This window comes from Dreissena polymorpha, chromosome 1 (assembly GCF_020536995.1).
Source record: "Dreissena polymorpha isolate Duluth1 chromosome 1, UMN_Dpol_1.0, whole genome shotgun sequence".
Lineage (NCBI taxonomy): Eukaryota > Metazoa > Mollusca > Bivalvia > Myida > Dreissenidae > Dreissena > Dreissena polymorpha.
Genome location: NC_068355.1, coordinates 61372123 through 61391543, shown reverse-complemented (window position 1 = coordinate 61391543; position 19421 = coordinate 61372123). Strand labels below are relative to the sequence as shown.

The following is a 19421-nucleotide window of genomic DNA, read 5'->3' as shown; positions in this document are numbered from 1 at the left end:
AATTGAAGTAGTTTTCATCCAATCTTCACCAAATTTGGTCAGAAGTTGTGTCTAAATGATATCTAGGTCAAGTTCAAATATGGGTCATAATGGGTCAAAAACTTGGTCACGTGGTCACTTGGTGCATTTCAAGCATTTAGCATGGTGTCCAAAACCTTCAAACGGGCGTATCTTGTGACAGTTTAGCACTCTTGTTCCTAAATGGGACCTAAAAAATTCCAATTTAAGGTTTCCAAAAAAGTTTATTTTGTTTTTAAATTAATCTCTACATTCATCTCAAATCCAGCTCTTTAAGTTGAATCTTAGTAAGTATAATATTAAAATCCGATTTATTCTCATTTTTTATGCTCCCCCAAAATTTTTTTTCGGGGGAGCATATAGTCGCCGCTTCGTCTGTCCGTCCATGCACAATTTTTGTCCAGGCTATTTCTCAGCAACTAATGACCTGAATTCAATGAAACTTTATGGAAAGCTTCACTACCAAGAGGAGATGTGCATATTATTAGCGGGTTCTGGTCTGATGATTTTTCACAGACTTATGGCCCTTTGAAATTTCAATAACAAAATTCTTGTCCCCCCAACTACTATGCCCGCAAGAAGTTTCCTTTTATCTGAATATATAGTGCAATATTGTGACAAAAAAACAACTTTGGGGAGCATCACCCGTCTCCCACGGTTTTCTTGTTTGTAGTATTTGTTGCAAAAAATATACACACTAATTGCTCAATTTAAGTCAAAACAACGCAAATTTTTTCCCAATTCAAAGGGACCTGGCCCCATTTCCAAAAATGGTGAAAAATAATAACATTGGATGCAAAATGATCCTAAGAGTTTCTTTCTGGAAAAAAAGTGGCATAATGCATGTGTGCAAATTGTCATCCCAGATTAGCCTGTGCTGTCCAAACTGGCTAATCAGTGACAATCTGCTTTATGGATTTTTTTGTTTCAAGGAATTCTCTTTTAAGCAAAAATCCAGTCCAGTGGAAACTTCTGTCCCTGATGAAAATGTGCAGACTGCAAAGGCTAATCTTGGACAACACTTTACACGCACACATTTAGCACAGACTTCGCAGAACAAGGGCAACATTAAGCAGTTTTATTTAAACCCTTTTCCACTCAGAAACAAAGTGAAAATGGCTTTGAGCAAACAGCATAAAACCAGAACAGCCTGCGAGTAACTCTCAGTCTATTCAGGTTTTATGCTGTTTGCTGATCATCAGTATCTTAGAGTTGGAAATGAAGCCTTTATAACTTGAATCCTGTAAGAAAGGTCTTTAATTAAATTTAGCTTTCTTAGGGACTGCAAATGCGCTAAAATAAGTATTCAAGTGGTAAAGGGTTAATATTGCACTAATGCAACTGTTGTAGAGGAGAATGTGGTGTATGTACAGACTGGTGGGGGAATGACCGTGCTGATCAGGCAGCTGACACAGTGTGAGGACGAGGAGCTGTCTAAGACCATCAAGTATCTCCTGCAGCTCTGTGTACCGTCAGAATCTGGTCAGTGACCCTGATAACAGTCAGGGAAATACAACTTTAAAAGGAAAAATTAATTATTACGAATGGAAAATATAACACAATAACAACCAAACAGTCAAGGCAAATATTCACCAAGCTCCAAACAAAAGGACATAAGTTAATCCTTTGAATTAATTAAATGCTTTAACTGCATCCATGTAGATATTGTTATGTGCCCACTTGAAGCAGGGTGGAGAAAATTTAAAATGCATGGTTAGTGCTGAGATGGAGACAGTTCGTTTCCTGAGGCTTACAAAATGAAAATACATACTTTGCTAGGGATTGGATTAATGTCCAGTCAGGTTAAAGTCAATGTTGCTAAGAACAGAGATACATTTTTGGCTCAATTATTTTAACAGGGATGGAGGTATTGCACAGATATTTTGAGCGTAGAGGTAAATTTTGACTTTGTAACGCAACAAATATTTGGGTGGCATAATTATTATACATAATAGATACCAAAATGGTCAGTTACCAGAATGCAAATATGTATACCTTCATGAGCATATGTATTGCGTTTAAGACCAACAATATGACTTGTAGGTCAAACAAATATTCTCCTTAAGGCTGTTATACATAACAAACGCCAAAATAATTTGTATTCATAATAAACGCTAATGATAAATTATCAGAGTGCAATAATCAGTGGAAACAATAGTGCACATTAGACAATCAACCAGATAGGTCACAATTACTTGTTGTTGTGGGGCTGTTCGGCCACCCCCTGTATCTTGTTGTTAAGAATATTTTACGGACATTGAAAAATGTTGTGTTAGAATTTAATTAGCAAAAACAAATTTCAATGAAAACTGTACTGGACTTTATTATTTTGTTCCACCGGCTATGGTTGGTTTTAATAGTATTGCCTTGTATCTTCTTGTATTTTAACTATTTTCTGTGTCAGCATTTTAACAACAAATTAATACAATCTTCACAAATTCATGTATCCCATACCATTAAAACTGGCAAAATTTTGACATGGTTAGCACTCTAACTTGATTGTACTTAGAAATTAGGTTGAAGTAAATTGTTTGTACCATCTCCATATCAATGTTTCTAATCCTTAAAGGTATTCAATTGAAATTTCACACGTTTTTTTGGAGTCACTGTGTGAGGTCACAGACAAAGTTTGATAACAAAAATTATCAGCAATATAGCAGAATGTTGTCTCTTTAGAAAATTGGTTTAGGTAAGCATACACCAACTGATTTCACTGTTTCTACTACAGGTATTCATTTGAAACTTTGCATGGGTGTTTAAAGTTATTCTGTAATGTCACTGATCAAGTTAATGTCTCTGATCTAAAATGTATGCTCCCTTTTTTGAACATAAATTCTGGTTAAAATTTTCCTGCAACTACTATACATCTCCTTATCTACTACCAAAATATTGAAATTTACACTTCACACATGTGCTCAGGGTCCTTATGAACATTCACTGAACAGTCTGTATAACTGTGACAAGCGTTTTAGCTTGATTGCTCCAACATTTGTACTTAGTATCAAGGTCCTTTTAAGGTTTGAGTTCCAGAAGAAATGAAGGTAAAGTTTTTCATGCAACACGTACATGTCTATGTAATTACCAAAATTATCCCATATTCTGTACTAAAAAAAGGTCAGATTAGCATTTCCATGCTACAACTCCTATCTTTATCTGACATGAAGACCTAGCGTGGGGTTGCATTTGGGAGCCAGTTGGGTCAAGGTCAAGGTGGCTGTCACCAAAAAAATGTATAAAGAAGTTTGGGACAGCTTTTTTTTCGTTTGATTAAACTTGAGATTCATATTTTAGACTTGGTTTTTGTTTGTATTCCAGGTAGAGAAAGACACAAAGAAGAATCAGAAAATATTTCAAATTTTGAAGCTATGAAAAGGTACATTATTGTGAAAATTGTGATTCACTTACAGTCTTATTTGTGAGAAGTCATCAATAATTGCAAACAGATTGCAATAATGTCTTTTTTTTTAAAATTTCCCTTGCGAAACTTCTAAGATTCGGTTCAATTGTCTTCAAGAGCCGAATATTTGTTCAACCACAATGAACATAAAAAAGGAGCACTTATAAATCAATTGATACATATTTTAATATGTTACTTTGATTTCATTTTAATTGCATATTTGCCAGCATGTTTTGAAAATGTAATGGTCTTATATTCACAAAACTTCAATCTGAGTTGAATTTCAGTATTGTCTTTACGAAATACAATGAAATCTGCTCTCCAAAGATTTCTATTCAAGGATCACATATGAAACAAATGTTATAAATTATTTTTTTTGCTAAGTAATTTTCTGAAAATTACTGATTTTCTCTGTGTTTGAGTTATATTAAGTTGCTCCATGTCGTATTTTTTGCTCACCTGATTGCTCAGGTGAGGTTTTAGGATCGGTCTTTGTCTGTCGTCCCTCCATCCGTCCAACATTTGGTTTGTAAACACTCTAGCATTTACATTTCTCAAGCATTCTTTATCAAAATTGCTGAAAAGCTATTTGGCCATAAGATCTCTGTCAAGTTTGATAATGAGCAAAATCGCATGATAAATGCCAGAATTATTGCCTTTAGAATGTCAAAATTTTCATTATATTATACAAAATCCTTGTAAACACTCCAGAGTTTTGTTTCGGATTTTATGAATCTTTGTCATAATGTTTATTTTTGTAAGCAAAATTTGATGTTTGGTCATGAGGGTCAAAATATAGGTCACCAGGTCAAATCTTACAAAAACCTCGTAAACACTCCATACGCCATAGTTTTGGTTCAATAATGATGAAACTTGACCAGGATGTTTGTCTGGACAATATCTAGGTCAAGTTTGACGTTTGGTAATGTGGGGACAAAATCTAGGTCATGGGGTCTAATCTTACAAAAACCTTGTTAACACACTAGAGGCCATAGTTTTGGTCCAATAATGATGATACTTGACCAGGATGTTTTACTTTATGAAATCTAGGCAAAGTTTGACATTGGGTCATGTGGGGTCAAAATCTTGGTCACGAGGTCCAAATCTTACAAAAACCTTGTAAACACATGTAGAATTAGCATTACTTGCATTGCAAAAATTCCATGCAAATGGGCTGTACTCAATCAGAATTAATCATATTCTCACACTGTAAAAGTAAAGAGAAGAGAACCAATCTAATATGCTTTAGAGTACTGAATTTTCAACTAAGCAATGAACAAGGCCTTGTAAAAAAAGGTGAGCGAACTAGGGCCCTCTTGGCCGTCTTTTTAAAGTTAACAGATACTTGAAAGCTTCAGTCAAATACTATAAAAAAGAACATTTTGGCATTAGAAAAATTGGGTGTGCATTAAACATTTTTGCACGTTAAAAAGATTTAAATACAGTAAATATATCCTTTATATTATGTGGTGCTCCATTATATGTATAACCATATTATGGTGTTACCTTAACTGACAATCAACCAGCATAATTGGATTCTTTTGCAGACATAGTGATTCAGAAATGTTTAGGAAAATTCAAGAGCTTGACTGCAAATTGAAATCACTAGAAAACTCTCGAAGTGGGCTAGATTTTCATGATACCCCAAACAGGTACACTTTCGTATTGATGAATGTCTCCAAAGTGATCATAACATTAATATCAAAGGTCTTGCCATTGCTTTAAAGAGTTAATCACTTTGTACTTTATTCAATGTATTCTGATTGATTGTAGACCAATACCGTCATTATGCATCCCTTCAAAGAAGGGGGGTATATTGCTGTGCAACGTCTGGGAACCCTTTCAAAGGAAAGGGGTATATTGCTTTGCAACTGTCAGTGAACACTTTCAAAGAAGGAGTGTATATTGCTTTGCAACTTTCTGTGAAACCTTTGAAAGAAGGGGGTATATTGCTTTGAAACTCTCAGTAAATCCATTCAAATAAGAGGGGTTAATTGCTTTGCAACTGTCCACCATTTGGTAGTATGGTCTGTAGACTATGTTGGCCTATAATCCTACTTGGATGTAGAGGAAGATGCCTTTTATTGTTTTTAAGATCAAAAGTCAATGTCTTGGGGACCTGTAGCATAGAATTATGCAAGTGCCATAGCTAGTTAGATTACCAATAATACCCATAATAATATCTTAAAACTTAATATTTGTAGTCCAGATCTTAATATTTTTGGAAAAATCCATCAAATATGTGGTACATACAAAGCTGAACCATTTTATTAGCCAATTATACTTGCATGAAATACTATGGTTAATAATGTATGTAATTTTTAATGGATTTGAAATTTGATTGCTTTGCTTGTACCGGCAGAAAACTGGATTTTTAGGTAATTAGAAATAAAACTGCTATTGATGTGTGTGTGAAATAAATATATGTATAAGTTACTCCTTCAAAAAAAAAATAATAATTGAAAAATGGTGGAGAACACATAGATAGCCAAAGGTACTGTCCAGAACTCTGATATTTTTAGAGATTATTCATTTGGAGAGCTTTACATTGTTTTTGTTTATGTTGATGTAAATGTGCCTTGTTCTGGGTAAACTGGGCTTAATCCATGTCTGCAAAGTGTCATCCCAAATAAGCTGTGCAGTCCCCAGGGGCTAATCAGGGATAAGACTTTTTGGTTAGACTGGATTTTTATTTTTTCTTTAAATGCCAAATTTCATAAAAGCGGACAGTGTCGTCCTGAAATAGCCTGTGAAGACTGCACAGGCTTATCTGGGACGACTGACGACATTTTGCACATGCATTAAGTCCAGTTTTCCCAATACGAAGCCCAAATAGTAAAACAGGTTATTAATACTTAAACACTTTTCAGACACAGTTGTGATTCCCCAGACAGAGACCAGGTGCAAGGGTCAGCGTGCAGTTCCCATTCCTTTCACCAGGACTGTCCCACCCCCAGGGAACAGTCCCTTATAGATCAGCTTATCAAAGTGAGCAACTCTGAAAAGTTTAAATAGAAATTTCACATCATTTATTTTGCTCATAGCAAATATAGTTTTTTGTGTGTCGATACAGCTTTGGTGTCACAATGGTTGAAAGTATGTTTTTGTGTATTGACAAGGTTGTAACTTCATAATTCATAATGCAATTTAAAATAATTGAACACAAATATTCATGGTGTTGACAATGGGCTTGTTGCTTGCAAGACACATTTTCATATATCAAAGGTCAAGGTGAACATAGAAGGCAATGTTCAAATCTTAGCATAATACAGCTGCTTTGGACTCTTGCTTCATAATTCATGTTGCAATTTTGAAATCACTAACCACAAACATACAGAATGCAAAGAGGTGATGATTGCAGGTCAAGTGCAAGACCCGTGTCTATTCCTTAAAGGTCAAGTTCACACTTGGAGGTCATTTTAATTACAAAATGAATGACAGTCTGGGCAGAGAGCTCATCACATTGCCATTAGGCTTCTAGTTCTTACAATGAAAGACAGTCTGGACAGAGAGCTCATCATGTTTCCATTAGGCCTTTAGTTCTTACAATCCATGACAGTCTGGGCAGAGAGCTCATCATGTTGTCATTACGCTTCTAGTTCTAACAATCAATGACAGTCTGGACAGAGAGCTCATCATGTTGCCATTAGGCTTCTAGTTCTTACAATGAATGACAGTCTGGACAGAGAGCTCATCATGTTGTCATTACGCTTCTAGTTCTTACAATCAATGACAGTCTGGACAGAGAGCTCATCATGTTGCCATATTAGGCTTCTAGTTCTTACAATAAATGACAGTCTGGACAGAGAGCTCATCATGTTGCCATTAGGCTTCTAGTTCTTCCAATGAATGACAGTCTGGACAGAGAGCTCATCATGTTGCCATTAGGCTTCTAGTTCTTACAATGAATGACAGTCTGGGCAGAGCTCATCATGTTGCCATTAGGCTTCTAGTTCTTACAATGAATGACAGTCAGGACAGAGAGCTCATCATGTTGCCATTATGGTTCTAGTTCTTACAATCAATGACAGTTTGGACAGAGAGCTCATCATGTTGCCATATTAGGCTTCTAGTTCTTACAATAAATGACAGTCTGGACAGAGAGCTAATCATGTTGCCTTTTGGCTTCTAGTTCTTAAAATGAAAGACAGCTTGGACAGAGAGCTCATCATGTTGCCATTAGGCTTCTAGTTCTTACAATGAATGACACTCTGGACAGAGAGCGCATCATGTTTACATTAGGCTTCTAGTTCTTACAATGAAATACAGTCTGGACAGAGAGCTCATCATGTTGCAATATTAGGCTTCTAGTCAATACAATGAATGACAGTCTGGACAGAGAGCTCATCATGTTGCCATTAGGCTTCTAGTTCTTACAATGAATGGCAGTCTGGACAGAGAGCTCATCATGTTGCCATTCAGCTTCTAGTTCTTACAATGAATGACAGTCTGGACAGAGAGCTCATCATGTTGCCAATAGGCTTCTAGTTCTTACAATGAAAGACAGTCTGGACAGAGAGCTCATCATGTTGCCATTAGGCTTCTAGTTCTTACAATGAATGACAGTCTGGACAGAGAGCGCATCATGTTTACATTAGGCTTCTAGTTCTTACAATGAAAGACAGTCTTGACAGAGAGCTCATCACGTTGCCATTAGGCTTCCAGTTCTTACAATTAATGACAGTCTGGACAGAGAGCACATCATGTTTACATTAGGCTTCTAGTTCTTACAATGAATGACAGTCTGGACAGAGAGCTCATCATGTTGCCATTAGGCTTCTAGTTCTTACAATGAATAACTGTCTGGCAGAGACCGCATCATGTTGCCATTACGCTTCTAGTTCTTACAATGAATGATGGTCTGGACAGAGAGCTCATCATGTTGCCATTAGGCTTCTAGTTCTTACAATGAATAACAGTCTGGACAGAGAGCTCATCATGTTTTCATTATGCTTCTAGTTCTTACAATGAAAGACAGTCTGGACAGAGAGCTTATCATGTTGCCATTAGGCTTCTAGTTCTTACAATGAATGACAGTCTGGACAGAGAGCTCATCATGTTGCCATTAGGTGTTTAGTTCTAACAATGAATGACAGTCTGGACAGAGAGCTCATCATGTTGCAATATCAGGCCTTTAGGTATTTCAATGACTGACAGTCTGGACAGAGAGCTCATCATGTTGCCATTAGGCTTTTAGTTCTTACAATGAAAGACAGTCTGGACAAAATGCTCATCATGTTGCCGTTAGGCGTTTGGTTCGAACAATGAATGACAGTCTGGACAGAGAGCTCATCATGTTGCAATATTAGGCTTTTAGTTATTACAATGAATGACAGTCTGGACAGAGAGCTCATCATGTTGCCATTAGGCTTTTAGTTCTTACAATGAATGACAGTCTGGACAGAGAGCTCATCATGTTGCAATATTAGGCTTTTAGTCAATACAATGAATGACAGTCTGGACAGAGAGCTCATCATGTTGCCATTAGGCTTTTAGTTCTTACAATGAATAACAGTCTGGACAGAGAGCTCATCATGTTGTCATTATGCTCCTAGTTCTTACAATGAATGACAGTCTGGACAGAGAGCTCATCATGTTGTCAATACGCTTCTAGTTCTTACAATGAATGACAGTCTGGACAGAGAGCTCATCATGTTGCCATTAGGCTTCTAGTTCTAACAATAAATGACAGTCTGGACAGAGAGCTCATCATGTTGCCATTAGGCTTCTAGTTCTTACAATGAATGACAGTCTGGACAGAAAGCTCATCATGTTGCCATTAGGCCTTTAGTTCTTACAATCCATGACAGTCTGGGCAGAGAGCTCATCATGTTGTCATTACGCTTCTAGTTCTAACAATCAATGACAGTCTGGACAGAGAGCTCATCATGTTGCCATTAGGCTTCTAGTTCTTACAATGAATGACAGTCTGGACAGAGAGCTCATCATGTTGTCATTACGCTTCTAGTTCTTACAATCAATGACAGTCTGGACAGAGAGCTCATCATGTTGCCATATTAGGCTTCTAGTTCTTACAATAAATGACAGTCTGGACAGAGAGCTCATCATGTTGCCATTAGGCTTCTAGTTCTTCCAATGAATGACAGTCTGGACAGAGAGCTCATCATGTTGCCATTAGGCTTCTAGTTCTTACAATGAATGACAGTCTGGGCAGAGCTCATCATGTTGCCATTAGGCTTCTAGTTCTTACAATGAATGACAGTCAGGACAGAGAGCTCATCATGTTGCCATTATGGTTCTAGTTCTTACAATCAATGACAGTTTGGACAGAGAGCTCATCATGTTGCCATATTAGGCTTCTAGTTCTTACAATAAATGACAGTCTGGACAGAGAGCTAATCATGTTGCCTTTTGGCTTCTAGTTCTTAAAATGAAAGACAGCTTGGACAGAGAGCTCATCATGTTGCCATTAGGCTTCTAGTTCTTACAATGAATGACACTCTGGACAGAGAGCGCATCATGTTTACATTAGGCTTCTAGTTCTTACAATGAAATACAGTCTGGACAGAGAGCTCATCATGTTGCCATTCAGCTTCTAGTTCTTACAATGAAATACAGTCTGGACAGAGAGCTCATCATGTTGCCATTAGGCTTCTAGTTCTTAAAATGAATGACAGTCTGGACAGAGAGCTCATCATGTTGCCATTCAGCTTCTAGTTCTTACAATGAATGACAGTCTGGACAGAGAGCTCATCATGTTGCCAATAGGCTTCTAGTTCTTACAATGAAAGACAGTCTGGACAGAGAGCTCATCATGTTGCCATTAGGCTTCTAGTTCTTACAATGAATGACAGTCTGGACAGAGAGCGCATCATGTTTACATTAGGCTTCTAGTTCTTACAATGAAAGACAGTCTTGACAGAGAGCTCATCACGTTGCCATTAGGCTTCCAGTTCTTACAATTAATGACAGTCTGGACAGAGAGCACATCATGTTTACATTAGGCTTCTAGTTCTTACAATGAATGACAGTCTGGACAGAGAGCTCATCATGTTGCCATTAGGCTTCTAGTTCTTACAATGAATAACTGTCTGGCAGAGACCGCATCATGTTGCCATTACGCTTCTAAGTTCTTACAATGAATGATGGTCTGGACAGAGAGCTCATCATGTTGCCATTAGGCTTCTAGTTCTTACAATGAATAACAGTCTGGACAGAGAGCTCATCATGTTTTCATTATGCTTCTAGTTCTTACAATGAAAGACAGTCTGGACAGAGAGCTTATCATGTTGCCATTAGGCTTCTAGTTCTTACAATGAATGACAGTCTGGACAGAGAGCTCATCATGTTGCCATTAGGTGTTTAGTTCTAACAATGAATGACAGTCTGGACAGAGAGCTCATCATGTTGCAATATCAGGCCTTTAGGTATTTCAATGACTGACAGTCTGGACAGAGAGCTCATCATGTTGCCATTAGGCTTTTAGTTCTTACAATGAAAGACAGTCTGGACAAAATGCTCATCATGTTGCCATTAGGCGTTTGGTTCGAACAATGAATGACAGTCTGGACAGAGAGCTCATCATGTTGCAATATTAGGCTTTTAGTTATTACAATGAATGACAGTCTGGACAGAGAGCTCATCATGTTGCCATTAGGCTTTTAGTTCTTACAATGAATGACAGTCTGGACAGAGAGCTCATCATGTTGCAATATTAGGCTTTTAGTCAATACAATGAATGACAGTCTGGACAGAGAGCTCATCATGTTGCCATTAGGCTTTTAGTTCTTACAATGAATAACAGTCTGGACAGAGAGCTCATCATGTTGTCATTATGCTCCTAGTTCTTACAATGAATGACAGTCTGGACAGAGAGCTCATCATGTTGTCAATACGCTTCTAGTTCTTACAATGAATGACAGTCTGGACAGAGAGCTCATCATGTTGCCATTAGGCTTCTAGTTCTAACAATAAATGACAGTCTGGACAGAGAGCTCATCATGTTGCCATTAGGCTTCTAGTTCTTACAATGAATGACAGTCTGGACAGAAAGCTCATCATGTTGCCATTAGGCTTCTAGTTCTTACAATCAATGACAGTCTGGACAGAGAGCTCACATGTTGCCATTAGACTTCTAGTTTTTACAATAAATGACAGTCTGGACAGAGAGCTCATCATGTTGCCATTAGGCTTCTAGTTCTTACAATCAATGACAGTCTGGACAGAGAGCTCATCATGTTGCCATTAGGCTTTTTATTCTTACAATGAATGACAGTCTGGACAGAGAGCTCATCATGTTGCCATTATGCTTCTAGTTCTTACAATGAAAGACAGTCTGGACAGAGAGCTCATCATGTTGCCATTAGGCTTCTAGTTCTTACAATGAATGACAGTCTGGGCAGAGAACTCATCATGTTGCCATAAGGCTTTTAGTTCTAACAATGAATGACAGTCTGGACAGAGAGCACATCATGCTTTCATAAGGCTTCTAGTTCTTACAATGAATGACAGTCTGGACAGAGAGCGCATCATGTTTACATTAGGCTTCTAGTTCTTACAATGAATGACAGTCTGGACAGAGAGCTCATCATGTTACCATTAGGCTTCTAGTTCTTGCAATGAATAACTGTCTGGCAGAGACCCCATCATGTTGCCATTACCCTTCTAGTTCTTACAATGAATGACTATGGCAAGCGGTTCGACGCATAATCCCAAGAAACTAGGTTTCTCATGAGAACCTAGGTTCTCATAATGAGAACCTAGGTTCTCATAATGAGAACCTAGGTTCTCATGAGAACCTAGGTTTTCAAATGAGAACCTAGGTGCTCATGAGAACCTATGTTTTCAAATGAGAACCTAGGTTCTTGTGAAAACCTAGGATACCAAACGAGAACTTAAGTTCTCAGAATGAGAACCTAGGTTCTCATGAGAACCTAGGTTCTCATGAGAACCTAAGTTGTATGTGTCTATGAGAACCTAGGTTCTCATGAAAAGCCTAGTTTCTCATGAGAACCTAGGTTCTCAAGCGTAAACCAAGGTTTTCAAATGAGAACCTAGGTTCTCATGAAAACCTAGGTTCTCATGAGAAACCTGGTTTCTTGGGATTTCATAAACCTTGGTTCTCATGAGAACATAGGTTCTCGTGAGAAACCTGGTTTCTTGGGATATCATAAACCTAGGTTCTCATGAGAACCTAGGTTCTCATGAGAAACCTAGTTTCTTGGGATTATGCGTCGAACCACTTGCCATAATTAACCTCCAGTTGTCTCCCATTGCTTGGTACACGCTGGCGGCATATGTGTAAAATGAATAGAAATAGGCGTGAAACAGTGAATGTTTCTCCCTAAGAGCATTTTCTGAACAATGTTCAGACAATGCTCAGTAATATTCTACGAAACTTATCTGTTGAATATTTGTGACAACAGGCATTAGCCGTCGGTGACCGCCTCTTGTTCATGTTTCCGTGCATGGGTGTTCTTGAGGAATGAAATTAGTAAAGTAATTGGTCGACATTGGTCTGAACACGTTAATAAAAAATTGAACTGTCTATGAAATACATCTTTAATTGTAAATATTATTTTGAGACTAAAAACTCAGATCAATCGTTACATACATTGTGTAACACATTTTTACAGCATTAAATGAGTTTCAAATATTCAGTTCCCTTGTTCGGGCCTCAAACGACTGTACGGTACAGTTTTCTAATTTAAGTATGTCTGCATTCTATACATAGATGGTGACGTCACTACGTTATTGTCAATAAGACCGGTGTGACACAATGAGTATGTCTGTGACCTACATTTAGGAAGCAATCATTATGGTATAAAATACAAGTTTTATCTCTATTGATTATGTGTAATAATGTATTATTCAATCGTAAGATATCGGCAACACTGCAAGAAAAACTTATGCGCTAAAGACTTTGCAAACATTTTCAATAACTTGAGATATCTGCAAAAATAAAGTTAACGGCGTGTTTTCATTCTGTCCAGCCCGTGTGTAATCATATGTGAACCCCATTGATCCTGCGCCCTGAATAATATGTGTCCCGTATTCCAAACGAGCAAGTTCACGCCATCCGACGCGTAATTCTGAAAACCTAGGTTCTCTGAAAACCTAAGTTCTCAGAGAACCTAGGTTCTCATGGAACCTAGGTTCTCTGAGAACCTAGGTTCTCAGAGAACCTAGGTTTTCAATGAACCTAGGTTCTCATGAGAACCTAGGTTCTATGAGAACCTTGGTTCTCATAATGAGAACCTAGGTTCTCATGAGAACCTAGGTTCTCTGAAAACCTAGGTTCTCAGAGTACCTAGGTTCTCATAATCCCAAGAAACTAGGTTTTTTATGAGAACCTAGGTTCTCATTCTGAGAACCTAGGTTCTCATGAAAACCTAGGTTTTCAAATGAGAACCTAGGTTCTCATGAAAACCTAGGTTCTCATTTGAAAACTTGGGTTCTTGAAGCCATGTGCAATCTTCAAGCGAGAACCTAGGTTCTCATTCTGAGAACCTAGGTTCTCATGAGAAACCTAGTTTCTTGGGATTATGCGTCGAACCGCTTGCCATAAATGACGGTCTTGACAGAGAGCTCATCATGTTGCCATTAGGCTTCTAGTTCTTACAATGAATAACAGTCTGGACAGAGAGCTCATCATGTTGTCATTACGCTTCTAGTTCTTACAATGAAAGACAGTCTGGACAGAGAGCTTATCATGTTGCCATTAGGCTTCTAGTTCTTACAATTAATGACAGTCTGGACAGAGAGCTCATCATGTTGCCATTAGGCGTTTAGTTCTAACAATGAAAGACAGTCTGGACAGAGAGCTCATCATGTTGCCATTAGGCTTCTAGTTCTTACAATGAATGACAGTCTGGACAGAGAGCGCATCATGTTGCCATTAAGCTTCTAGTTCTTACAATGAATGACAGTCTGGACAGAGAGCTCATCATGTTGTCATTAGGCTTCTAGTTCTTACAATGAATGACAGTCTGGGCAGAGAGCTCATCATGTTGCCATTATGCTTCTAGTTCTTACAATAAATGACAGTCTGGACAGAGAGCTAATCATGTTGCCTTTTGGCTTCTAGTTCTTACAATGAAAGACAGTCTGGACAGAGAGCTCATCATGTTGCCATTAGGCTTCTAGTTCTTACAATGAATGACAGTCTGGACAGAGAGCTCATCATGTTGCCATTCAGCTTCTAGTTCTTACAATAAAAGACAGTCTGGACAGAGAGCTCATCATGTTGCCATTAGGCTTCTAGTTCTTACAATGAATTACAGTCTGGACAGAGAGTGCATCATGTTTACATTAGGCTTCTTGTTCTTACAATGAAATACAGTCTGGACAGAGAGCTCATCATGTTTCCAATAGGCTTCTAGTTCTTACAATGAATGACAGTCTGGACATAGAGCTCATCATGTTGCCATTAGGCTTCTAGTTCTTACAATGAATAACTGTCTGACAGAGAGCGTATCATGTTGCCATTAGGCTTCTAGTTCTTACAATGAATGACAGTCTGGACAGAGAGTGCATCATGTTTACATTAGGCTTCTAGTTCTTACAATGAAAGACAGTCTGGACAGAGAGCTCATCATGTTGACATTAGGCTTCTAGTTCTTACAATGAATGACAGTCTGGACAGAGAGCTCATCATGTTGCCATAAGGCTTCTAGTTCTTACAATGAATTACTGTCTGGCAGAGAGCTCATCATGTTGCCATTACGCTTCTAGTTCTTACAATCAATGACAGTCTGGACAGAGAGCTCATCATGTTGCCATTAGGCTTCTAGTTCTTACAATGAATAACAGTCTGGACAGAGAGCTCATCATGTTGTCATTACGCTTCTAGTTCTTACAATGAAAGACAGTCTGGACAGAGAGCTTATCATGTTGCCATTAGGCTTCTAGTTCTTACAATGAATGACAGTCTGGACAGAGAGCTCATCATGTTGCCATTAGGCGTTTAGTTCTATCAATGAATGACAGTCTGGACAGAGAGCTCATCATGTTGCAATATTAGGCTTTTAGTTATTACAATGAATGACAGTCTGGACAGAGAGCTCATCATGTTGCCATTAGGCTTTTAGTTCTTACAATGAATGACAGTCTGGACAGAGAGCTCATCATGTTGCAATATTAGGCTTTTAGTAAATACAATGAATGACAGTCTGGACATAGAGATCATCATGTTGCCATTAGGCTTTTAGTTCTTACAATGAATAACAGTCTGAACAGAGAGCTCATCATGTTGTCATTACGCTCCTAGTTCTTACAATGAATGACAGTCTGGACAGAGAGCTCATCATGTTGTCATTACGCTTCTAGTTCTTACAATGAATGACAGTCTGGAAAGAGAGCTCATCATGTTGCCATTAGGCTTCTATTTCTAACAATGAATGACAGTCTGGACAGAGAGCTCATCATGTTGCCATTAGGCTTCTAGTTCTTACAATGAATGACAGTCTGGACAGAGAGCTCATCATGTTGCCATTAGGCTTCTAGTTCTTACAATCAATGACAGTCTGGACAGAGAGCTCACATGTTGCCATTAGACTTCTAGTTTTTACAATAAATGACAGTCTGGGCAGAGAGCTCATCATGTTGCTACTAGGCTTCTAGTTCTTACAATCAATGACAGTCTGGACAGAGAGCTCATCATGTTGCCATTTGGCTTCTAGTTCTTACAATGAATGACAGTCTTGACAGAGAGCTCATCATATTGCCATTAGGCTTCCAGTTCTTACAATGAAAGACAGTCTGGACAGAGAGGTCATCATGTTGCCATTAGGCTTCTAGTTCTTACAATGAATGACAGTCTGGACAGAGAACTCATCATGATACCATTAGGCTTCCAGTTCTTACAATGAAAGACAGTCTTGACAGAGAGCTCATCATGTTAACATTAGGCTTTTAGTTCTAACAATGAATGACAGTCTGGACAGAGAGCACATCATGTTTTCATAAGGCTTCTAATTCTTACAATGAAAAACAGTTTGGACAGAGAGCTCATCATGTTGCCATTAGGCTTCTAGTTCTTACAATGAATAACAGTCTGGACAGAGAGCTCATCATGTTGCCATTACGCTTCTAGTTCTTACAATGAATGACAGTCTGGACAGAGAGCGCATCATGTTGCCATTAGGCTTCTAGTTCTTACAATGAATGACAGTCTGGACAGAGAGCTCATCATGTTGTCATTAGGCTTCTAGTTCTTACAATGAATGACAGTCTGGACAAAGAGCTTATCATGTTGCCATTAGGCTTCTAGTTCTTACAATGAAAGACAGTCTGGACAGAGAGCTCATCATGTTGTCATTACGCTTCTAGTTCTTACAATAAATGACAGTCTGGACAGAGAGCTCACTATGTTGTCATTATGCTTCTATTTCTTACAATGAAAGACAGTCTGGACAGATTAGGCTTCTAGTTCTTACAATGAATGACAGTCTGGACAGAGGGCTCATCATGTTGCCATTAGGCTTTTAGTTCTAACAATCAATGACAGTCTGGACAGAGAGCTAATCATGTTGACATTAGGCTTCTAGTTCTTACAATCAATGACAGTCTGGACAGAGAACTCTTCATGTTGCCATTAGGCTTCTAGTTCTAACAATGAATGACAGTCTGGACAGAGAGCTCATCATGTTGCAATATTAGGCTTTTAGTTAATACAATGAATGACAGTCTGGACAGAGAGCTCATCATGTTGCCATTAGGCTTTTAGTTCTTACAATGAATAACAGTCTGGACAGAGAGCTCATCATGTTGTCATTACGCTTCTAGTTCTTACAATCAATGACAGTTTGGACAGAGAGCTCATCATGTTGCCATTAGGCTTCTAGTTCTAAAAATGAATTACAGTCTGGACAGAGAGCTCATCATGTTGCCATTAGGCTTCTAGTTCTTACAATGAAAGACAGTCTGGACAGAGAGCTCATTATGTTTACATTAGGCTTCTAGTTCTTACAATGAATGACAGTCTGGACAGAGAGCTCATATGTTGCCATTAGACTTCTTGTTTTTACAATGAATGACAGTCTTGACAGAGAGCTCATCATGTTGCCATTATGCTTCTAGTTCTTACAATCAATGACAGTCTTGACAGAGAGCTCATCATGTTGCCATTTGGCTTCTAGTTGTTACAATGTATGGCAGTCTGGACAGAGAGCTCATCATGTTTCCATTAGGCTTCTAGTTCTTACAATGAATGACAGTCTGGACAGAGAGCTCATCATGTTGCCATTAGGCTTCCAGTTCTTACAATGAAAGACAGTCTGGACAGAGAGCCTATCATGTTGCCATTAGGCTTCTAGTTCTTACAATGAATGACAGTCTGGACAGAGAGCTCATGATGTTGCCATTAGGCTTCCAGTTCTTACAATGAAAGACAGTCTTGACAGAGAGCTCATCATGTTTACATTAGGCTTTTAGTTCTAACAATCAATGACAGTCTGGACAAAGAGCTCATCATGTTGCCATTATGCTTCTAGTTCTTACAATGAATGACAGTCTGGACAGAGAGCTCATCATGTTGCCATTACGCTTCTAGTTCTTACAATCAATGACAGTCTGGACAGAGAGCTCATCATCTTGCCATTAGGCTTCTAGTTCTTACAATAAAAGACAGTCTGGACAGAGAGGCCATCATGTTGCCTTTAGGCTTCTAGTTCTTACAATGAATGACAGTCTGGGCAGAGAGCTCATCATGTTGCCATAAGGCTTCTAGTTCTTACAATGAATGACAGTCTGGACAGAGAGCTCATCATGTTGCCATTAGGCTTTTAGTTCTTACAATGAATGAGAGTCTGGACAGAGAGCGCATCATGTTTACATTAGGCTTTTAGTTCTAACAATTAATGACAGTCTGGACAAAGAGCTCATCATGTTTCCATTAGGCTTCTTGTTCTTACAATGAAGTACAGTCTGGACAGAGAGCTCATCATGTTGTCATTACGCTTCTAGTTCTTACAATGAATGACAGTCTGGACAGAGAGCTCATCATGTTGCTGTTAGGCTTCTAGTTCTTACAATGAATGACAGTCTGGACAGAGAGCTCATCATGTTGCCATTAGGCTTCTAGTTCTTACAATGAATGACAGTCTCGACAGAGAGCCCATCATGTTAACATTAGGCTTCTAGTTCTAACAATGAATGACAATCTGGACAGAGAGCTCATCATGTTTATATTAAGCTTCTAGTTCTTACAATGAATGACAGTCTGGACAGAGAGCTCATCATGTTGATGTTAGGCTTCTAGTTCTTACAATGAATGACAGTCTGGACAGAGAGCTCATCATGTTGCAGTTAGGCTTATAGTTCTTACAATAAATGACAGTCTGGACAGAGAGCTCATCATGTTGCCATTAGGCTTCTAGTTCTTACAATGAATGACAGTCTGGACAGAGAGCGCATCATGTTTACATTAGGCTTCTAGTTCTAACAATGAATGACAATCTGGACAGAGAGCTCATTATGTTTATATTAAGCTTCTAGTTCTAACAATCAATGACAGTCTGGACAGAGAGCGCATCATGTTGCCATTAGGCTTCTAGTTCTTACAATGAATGACAGTCTGGACAGAGAGCGCATCATGTTGCCATTTGGCTTCTAGTTTTTACAATGTGTGACAGTCTGGACAGAGAGCTCATCATGTTTTCATTAGTCTTTTAGTTCTAACAATCAATGACAGTCTGGACAAAAAGCTTATCATGTTGCCATAAGGCTTCTAGTTCTTACAATGAATGACAGTCTGGACAGAGAGCTCATCATGTTGCCATTAGGCTTCTAATTCTTACAATGAATGACAGTCTGGACAGAGAGCTCATCATGTTGCCATTAGGCTTCTAGTTCTCTCAATGAATGACAGTCTTGACAGAGAGCTCATCATGTTGCCATTAGGCTTCTAGTTCTTACAATAAATGACAGTCTGGACAGAGAGCTCATCATGTTGCCATTAGGCTTCTAGTTCTTACAATGAATGACAGTCTGGACAGAGAGCTCATCATGTTGCCATTATGCTTCTAGTTCTTACAATGAATGACAG

General features: G+C 38.4%; 1 protein-coding gene across 3 annotated transcripts in view; it reads left to right on the top strand.

Moving 5' to 3' along the window:
* The window catches only part of LOC127831428 (telomere repeats-binding bouquet formation protein 1-like), a 73916-nt gene that overhangs the window by 43893 nt on the left and 10602 nt on the right, over positions 1-19421 (top strand). For all 3 annotated transcript variants that reach the window (XM_052356415.1, XM_052356420.1, XM_052356427.1), the window contains exons 11-14: positions 1369-1500; positions 3334-3391; positions 4963-5067; positions 6286-6403. In XM_052356415.1, the coding sequence (XP_052212375.1) occupies positions 1369-1500; positions 3334-3391; positions 4963-5067; positions 6286-6403 (413 nt within the window). The remainder of the gene's footprint in view (positions 1-1368; positions 1501-3333; positions 3392-4962; positions 5068-6285; positions 6404-19421) is intronic.